Source organism: Mirounga angustirostris, unplaced genomic scaffold, assembly GCF_029215605.1.
Source record: "Mirounga angustirostris isolate CCGP_5_RB_7025 unplaced genomic scaffold, mMirAng1.0.hap1 SCAF_7, whole genome shotgun sequence".
Taxonomy (NCBI): Eukaryota; Metazoa; Chordata; class Mammalia; order Carnivora; family Phocidae; genus Mirounga; species Mirounga angustirostris.
This window is the reverse complement of record NW_026991715.1, coordinates 22,196,545-22,204,981: the sequence shown is the minus strand read 5'-3', so window position 1 is coordinate 22,204,981 and position 8,437 is coordinate 22,196,545. Positions and strand designations below refer to the sequence as shown.

The window sequence follows — 8,437 nt, the reverse complement described above, 5'->3', positions numbered from 1 at the left end:
CCATCTTCTTCCTTTAAGAGGAATGTCTTCCTCAGTGTCCTCTGCCACTGTCCCTGTTCCCATCTGGCTTTCCTATTTAAAGAGATTTTGAAAGGTCTTATTGTTAATAAGCTCAAAAATATAAAGCACAGAGCACAATGCCTGTGCATTAGCTATTATCACTGCTTTTATTATTGTTACTACCATTATTAATGACAACAGTACTGAAAAGGGGGGGAAGACACCAGAACAGGGTATTTCTCTATTTATCTCCCTCATTACCAAAGCTTAAAGAAACAACTAGCTTAAACAAGAAGCCAAATTATTTTTACGAAAAGCAAAACTAAAACAGTATTTTTCTCCCCCCAAAATCGGGCTTTTAAAGTTAAAAAAGACAGCAGATTAATATTAAAACAGCGTTTATTTGTTAATGTAACATAGGAAATTAAAGCAAGTTACACTATCTTTAAAAACACAGCTAATGCGTTTTAAGGGAAACCCTTTCCTCCCCACCCCCCATCCCCACATGAATTCAGAATCTAAGAGAAGAAGTAACCATAAAACAAAGTTTTGTGGAATCCTTCATCCAAGAGTGCTTACATGATGATTAGGTTAATATTGCCTTCTTACAAAATTTCTCTTTTCTATTAAAAAAAATTTTTGAAGCCTTGATTGTTTATTACAAAAAAATTCAGTACAAAAGTTTGATATATTGAAAAATGACCCCCCTCACAGCACCATTATATATAGCAGAGAGTAATCAAGAGCAGATTGCTAATACAGATAGAGCAATCTTCAGATTATGCCCAGACACACAGTGGTTTATTTACCCTCCCGTCCCCTTCTCGTAAGAACTTAAAAAAACACACATACAAAAAAATGTCAAAAAATTTGAGGAACCCTTTCCAAACAGTACACAGTTAGTTCAGTGTCAATAATTCACATCTTGCAACAAAGTGTATGGATATGGTTTCTTTTACAAAACTTTCAGTGTCAAAAAAGGAAATTAAGGCCATCAGATTCGCAGCTTAAAAATTCACATAAAGGAAATACAAAAATATTCTGTGCTTCTGAGAAGGCTCTGCACTGCATGTTGGTAAGGATTACCATACTTCTTTATTTTGAGGAAGACCGTTGACTTGAGAAGTTTACATAATTGCACAGCTTCTATTGGATGCTCTTGTGGTTCCCTGATGAGGAAAAGTAGAAAGAAAAATCGGTGCTATGAAAGTAGATGACAGTACTTTCAACTAAGGCAGAGACAGGACAAATCCGTATTACCTGACTTCAAATGAACCCTTATCGTTCCCACTTACCCTCTGTAACCTTCTCTTACAGACTGCTTCCAACAAATTCCAGAACAGCGACACTGAACCCCAGCTGCATATTCAGATCCGGAGGAGCTTAAAAAAAAAATCTGATCTAGGTCCCTAGATCAACTAAATGAGAATTTCTCATTTAAATGGGGAAGTGGTATCTATTTATATGCAATTTTAAAGCTCCCTAAGTAATTATAATATGCAGCTGAAGTTGAAAGTGGCTGTTCAATAAATAACCTCCTTTTATAACTTGGGAAACAGGAGGTCAGCGGGTTCCATTCTGAACCACATCAGGGACTCCAGCTGGCTGCGTCCTCCACTTACGCAACCCAAAGCACGTGTTCTGGCTTCGTCCTCAAATGTGAAGTCAAAATGGCTCCCTCCGTTCTTCTCTTTTACCACTAATTCCTTAAAGCCTCACGGTCTGACTTGAGACCTACCTACCACCGGACTGGACTGAAACTGGCTTGTGGAAGGTCACAAAAAAAACCTTCTAATCAATTCGAAAGGCCACTGGACCCATTCTCTAATGCAAAGTCAAAATATCTACCCTTTTGTCCTCCCTCTTTCAAACCTTGAAATCATTACCTACTCTGCTCAACAAAAGCTAAAAGCCTCACACATCTGACTTCGTTTCCTTCTCGCCCCGCTCAAGTTCTGTCACTACGTCCTTATGAACCTCCATTTACACAGTCCCTCCGTGTCTCTGCAGTCTCCCTGCTGGAGTCAACTGCGGATTCGGCGTCGGCGCCTCCTTGGCTCCAGTGTGCAGAAGCTATCTGCCCAGGCATCCTGACTGCACACTTACCCCCGAGCTCCCCATTCCCTGGATGTCTGACACACACCCTCCAATACAACTGGACAGATATGCTTGGCGCGTAAGTCCTGACACATCCCCTGCGGTGAATGGAAGATCACCACAGATTCTCTGCCTCTCCTCCCGTCAAGAGCTGACGACTGCTTACCCTCACTAGGACTGGAGATGGCCTCGAGACTCACTTTGGCTAAGAGAATATGGGCCTAGCCTTTAAGAGATCTGGCGCTCTCCTTCACCCTCCTGGAAGCCAGCCGCCATGTTGTAATTAAGCTTGGGCTAAACTACCGAAAGATAAAGGAACATGGAGAGAAACAAGGAGAACCTTCCAGCCCCAGCCACGATCGCAGCTGGGGGCAACCGCATCATTAACTTCACTCTCCATCACGTGGAGCCAAAGAGCTAAGTGCCCAGCTGAGCCCAGCCAGACCACCGCTCACGGCAAGTGAGAAATACTTGTTCGAAGGCACTAAGCCTCGGGGTGTGTGTTAAGACAGCCAACAGGTAAGTCGAACACCCGCAGAACACCACGGGCTGTCTCCTGCTACCCAGGCAACTGCCAGTCCTTCCAAACACTGGACAAGCATACTTCCCAGAGATCCTGTCAGCTCTTCTGGCGGCCTTAGCTCTCCAGCATCTGCCCACTCCAGCCCCTACTCTGAGCCACTTGTCCCGCACCCTGAGGTATCTCTGACACTGTTACTTTACTTTCGGGCATTATGATGCTTCCCAGTAAGGGCAGGAAATGGATCTTGTCCTTGTTTTCTTGTTCAAGCTAAGCCTAAAGTATCTGTTCTTAAATAGTCCTCCAAAATGTATCAGGAAGTATCCAAAAATTCATTCTACCTCATACAACCCACTTCAAGTGGTTCTCAACCCTGGCGGCTAACCACATACGAGAATGTTTTGGGGAGTAGGACTGGGGCCAATGAAGCAAAACGAAGAGATTTATAAATCTGCAGACACACAGACAAAGTCTTAGAAGGATAAGGGTAGGAATTCTGATTAACCATCTGACTCAAACAGCTTGAGAACATAAACTGAAGGCTTATTACTTATTAATAATTCCAATTTAATTAATTAAAATCAAATTTGGAGTTTATTTCAAGGGCTCTCAAAAGCCCAAGCATCAGCTAAAATCTATCTTGTAATTAGATGATTAGGAACCTATATAGCAAGAATTTTGTTTCCCACTGCAGTTGAACATTACTCTGGTTTTTAAGTTTATATGCAGATACTCTAATTTAGTGATCTAAACTTCTCTATCACAGAACTCTTCAATAATTTTAAGCATGCATTCCAGCCCATATATACTTATTTATAAGAGACGTACAAGTCCTAGGTACATTATAAAACAAAACTGAAATGTGACATAAGAAAACAAATGTTTTAAAAGAAGGGCTATCGTTTTCTTCCAGTATTCTACCGCGCTATCTTGAATATCCCCTCAGGAAAAACGAACCAAACCCACCGGGCCAATCACTTACGTGGTTCATCAAGTAACAGGGGGAAAAAACCAAATTCACTATTGATTTTGTTTTTTATGTAATTCTGTCAATGAAGCTTAAAAATATTAGAGTAATACCTGCTGGTGGAAAAGTTCTTCCTCTGCCAGCACTTCAGGCGCGTCTTCCTCATCCTCCTCCTCTTCGGGGATGGTGGTTTTAAAGACTGTACTTCTCTGAGCAACCTCCTAAAACAAGAGTGGCTCGATCTCAAGTTAAAACCACACTTAAAAATCACAAAGGCAGTCGGGGAGAGGGAACTTTTCTTTGCTTAGCTTTTAGAAACCGCATCTTTCCTACATTAGGGATTATTTTTTTAAAAAGAAAAAAGTGGTTCATCGATAGCTGTAGCTACTGAGCAGGAAATTTTGCATAACTGGTAGCAGCTCTTAGATTTTCAATATTCCCGGCAGGGGAACTACTGGTGTCCTGCGTGAAACACCTGCTGCGACGTTTCCCCGGCTTTTGATCCCATTCTGCTCCTGAGAACTCTCTGAACCATACAGCACACCGGATTCTTTATAACACTCAGCATGAATTCAGCTTCAAGATCCTGGCTCCTAGCAGAAAGAAGGCACTAAATAAATGCTGAATAAAATGAAGGTGAAGGCCAAGTGCTGTGATCTTGGGGACCATGGTGACAACAGTCCACCCTCAGCGACTGGTTCCTCTTGGGAAATGGAATCAAGGCAGATGAGCACTCCCTACTACCAACACACTAGGGAAGCAGCTCCCGTGTATTCCACGCAGCAAACAGTCCCGTCACTCACTGGAGGCACGAGAGAATGTAACCAGTTCCATTCCCTGCTGAAAGGCTCACGTGCAGATGACGCTCCTGGACTTACACAATGCAGCAGAAGAGTCTCTGTGTGAGCGGAAGGCTGACCTGATGAGCTGGCAGCAAGTAAATGAGTGCGTCCTGCAGAGTGCCACGGAGCTGCTCACCTTATTCTGTACCAAATCCCAGGGTCACTCAAGAAAGAGAACTCCACCAACGAAGAGGCTAAAATTATGTCAGTAAAAGCTTATCTGGAATCTAACACACAACCAGCTAGTTTAAAATGGCAGAGAAAGAAAACCAAAAACACTGTGTCGTACAAATGAGAGCTCCATTTTAAAATATGTCCAAGGATATATTTTACAAAGGAAGCAAGGTGTACACTAGTATTTTCTGGGGAATTTTGATTACTGTTGCATGGCCAAAGAAGATGGACCATTCTGAGAGTTTCCATTAGCCAGAAACTTCAACTCTGGAAGCTCAGGCAGTGGTTACACACACAAACAGCCATTTCCCAAATATCAGCCTGCTGTGACCAAACCCACACTGACAAAAAAGCATGTGAATCCTTAGTTCAATTATAATGCTTCAAAGTAAGAGATCGATTGGGGGATGGCGGCACACAAAACAGAAAAAGGAATTCTCATAAAGATCTCAGAGTACCCAGCTTTCCATAATTCATCCTAAAATGAGGCAAGAAAAGTCAAAGAAAACCTACTAGAGAATCTTACATTCCAGCTTGGGCAGCTGGTGACAAGTGTATACACCTCATCTGGAAATGCGGGTTCTTAAAGCATGTGACTTAAGAACGTTGTCCTCAAATGCAAAACTCAGAAAAAGCAATTTGCCCAACAAAGTTAATCAGAAATTAATTCAATTTAACTACTTTTAACGTAAGCATGTTGTTAAGCACTTTTCATTTGATGACACTTAAAAACCAATTAATCTAATGCAGAAAGCCCGTAGAGAAAAACAAGTACGCTAAATAATGTCCAAAAATGGATAGAAAAATCATAAAACCAATTTAGAACCAAAAACTGTTGGGAGTTTGAGGCCCAGGAAATTGTTATTAGTCAAGGTGCTAGTAGGTAACTGTCTTTATCAAAAAAATTCCTCGCAGCAAGATATCCAGCCCTATCAAGTGCCCTAAAAGACCCACATAAATGATCTGTCTACAAAATGTATTATCTGTGGGTCCCTGTTAAGGCCTTGCGCACATAAAGGGACAGGATTCAGGAGGACACCGAGGCCAGCCAGCACCAGCTGATGAGTTCACCTCTTCCAACTCTGCTCAGTCACGACATGCTGATAGCCTGAAGTCCCCGCGGGGGGAGTGCGGGATACCTACGCCACAGAAATCAGCAAATTGTTACCTACAGATCAGAGCGGTTTTTGTGGGTGGAGGAGCCGACCATTAAACTATGATATCTCTGTACACCTAAGTAATCATTCACATATACGAAAGTTTCATTTAGGACTATATTTCAGAAGGTACAGAGAGACTGCTTTCTTATTTCCCGCACAGAAAAACATTCTAGGGGCGCCTGGGTGGCTCAGTCGGTTAGGCGTCTGCCTTCGGCTCGGGTCATGACCTGAGGGTCCTGGGATCGAGCCCCGCGTCAGGCTCTCTGCTCAGCAGGACATCATTCTGCTTCTCCCTCTGCCTGCCACTCCCCCTGCTTATGCTCACACTCGCCCTCTCTCTCTTTCTGGCAAATAAATAAATAAAATCTTAAAAAAAAAAGAAAAAAAGAAAAACATTCTATTTTAGCCAGTCAACATTTGCTGTTTTTAGTCGTCCACTATCCCCATCCTCATTTGTCAAAGCCCCCAGTTTTAGCTGGGTCCCCCTCTCTCCCATGGAGATGGGACACATGAGTCACAGGAGCAGAGTAGGATCCAGCTGTTGGAGGGGAGAAGGCAGCTCAAGCTAACTCTGTCCTCTAAACCCTCCCAGGGACTGGTTTAGACGTGAGCCTGTGACCCAAGCTGGTACATACGAGTAAAGTCCAGGATGGGAAACTCACAGGGAACCAGGCTCTTGCCCACAAAAAGCCAACCTTGAACGATGTACCTCCAGGAGCATCCGGCACCCATCCTGCAGCAACCAAGGAAGACACTCAGAAAACAGACACACAGAAGAACCTTGGGGACACTGGGTGAGCCACTGGATCAAGTCCACTATCTCTGGATTTTTGGTTGTGTGAGCCCATATATTCCCATTATAGACAGCTTAAGTGCATTTTCTGACATTTCCAATGCCTCAGCAAGAGGAAAATACACGTAAAAAATGAAACTGACTTAAGCTAATTATCTACAATCTTACAGAACAATGGTCTTTATGGTGGTGATTCTGGATTGTTGCAAATATGGTCTGGGACCTACTAAGAAACATGGTTTCAGAATTAAAGGACTAAATACCAAATGTGACTTGTCTGACAACCACAGACATAAAAACTGTATTCCTGATACTTTCCTCATTTCTGACCGAAGTCACTTAATAGAGCCCAGCAAGCAGAAGACAGAAGTTGGTTAAAAACAACAGCCCAACCAACCAACCAAATAATCTAATATTCAAGGGTTTACATTATGAAGGGAAACCCGAGCTTTAGTCGGCTCTGTGGAGACGTCAGTGTAACACCATCTCAAGCTCCATCCCGTTCGTGGTATCTGTTTGTTCACAGGCCACTCCATCTAAGATGTTTTGGGGGCTTTTCAACCTGCTACATTGCAAACCCCTCCTACAAGATCACTCGTAACCTGCATACGTTTTCACAGAGAAACAAAGGGCGAGATGAGGACTGATCCCAGGGCGCACAAAAGTCTGCTGCGTCCGCACGGCCCCTCATCACAGGCCGTGCCCGGGGCCCCGTGTCCCGCCAATGCCGACATCGGGGGGGCGTCCAGCACCAGAGCCGCGGTCAGTGCAGGGGGCAGCAGCGATGGGGAAGGACCCCAATGCGCCCAACACAAGAAACAAGCAAGGGCTTCCGCAGGGAGAGCGGAGGAGACCCAACAGCTTGAAGCCCGCGAGTGACTGACAGCATGTGTCAACGACGCCCCTCCCCTGAGAGCCAGGCCGGGTATCGGGGGTGAATTCCCCAGAGCCGCCCCCTAGTCTCACACAACTGTGCCGAGCTCTACGGTGAAAGAATCACAGGCCGCTTCCCTTCCGGGCTCGGCCTGAGATCAAGGGAACTCCTCCCCGGTGGACAAGGACTCCGAATGAAGAGCAGTCCAAGGACCAGCAGATGCGTCCAGTGAGGGACGGATGGGAAGGCCGCCAGGCAGAGGACTGGGAACACAAACACGTCGGACCCCCACGGCAAATCCTGTCAGTTGCTTTATTTCTCTGAACTTAAGGGACGGTCTGTGTTTAATTTTTAACATTTTTTCAGCCAGGGAAATTCTCACTGAATGCCTATTATGTGCCAGCGAAAATCAGAATAGATCCTTGCCCTTGATGTGCTTAGGACTCTAGTGAGAGAGGCCAATGGGCCAAGCACCAGACGACAGGGTAAGAGGTCTGCAGTTGGCGCCACAGGAGCAGAGAAGGAAACCTGAAGGGGCAGCTGCAGGTTGGCCTGCATCCACTGCCCCCTTCACAGAGCCCCGTTTGGGGGGGGGGGGCTGGTGTGCGCGTGTGCGAAGGGCACAGGTGGTCTTTACGTGACGTGAGGGCAGGGAAGCTTCTTCGATGAGAATCTAGGGCTGACAGGTTGAAAGCAAAACCATCAAGCAGATGTACACTCCAAAGTCTTCAAACTCAGGAGTTTCACAAACATTCTGAGAGCGAGGACCATAGCTAATAGTTAATAACATAGTTACCAGAGGCCAGATAGATACATTCCAAGCGTTTCCCAATGGGCATCTGATTTATATTATACTCATTACATTAGTATTATCACAGCTCTGTGACCTATCTTGTTATTATCCCCCATTTTAAAATGAGAAGCCTAAGAGAGGTGAAGGAACTTGCCAGAAGTGACAAAGCCAGCGGGCAGGGGAGGCAGAAAGCGGAGCCTGTGCTCACGTTCAGGGC

General features: G+C 44.7%; 1 protein-coding gene across 1 annotated transcript in view; it reads right to left on the bottom strand.

The window, feature by feature from the left end:
- Window positions 1–504: 504 nt before the first annotated feature.
- The window catches only part of LMNB1 (lamin B1), a 53,019-nt gene continuing 45,086 nt past the window's right edge, over window positions 505–8,437 (bottom strand). Inside the window, exons 10-11 of the mRNA XM_064595844.1 lie at window positions 3,698–3,805; window positions 505–1,169 (exon numbers count right to left, since the gene is read on the bottom strand). Coding sequence (XP_064451914.1) covers window positions 1,128–1,169; window positions 3,698–3,805 — 150 coding nt within the window. The 3' untranslated portion in view covers window positions 505–1,127. The remainder of the gene's footprint in view (window positions 1,170–3,697; window positions 3,806–8,437) is intronic.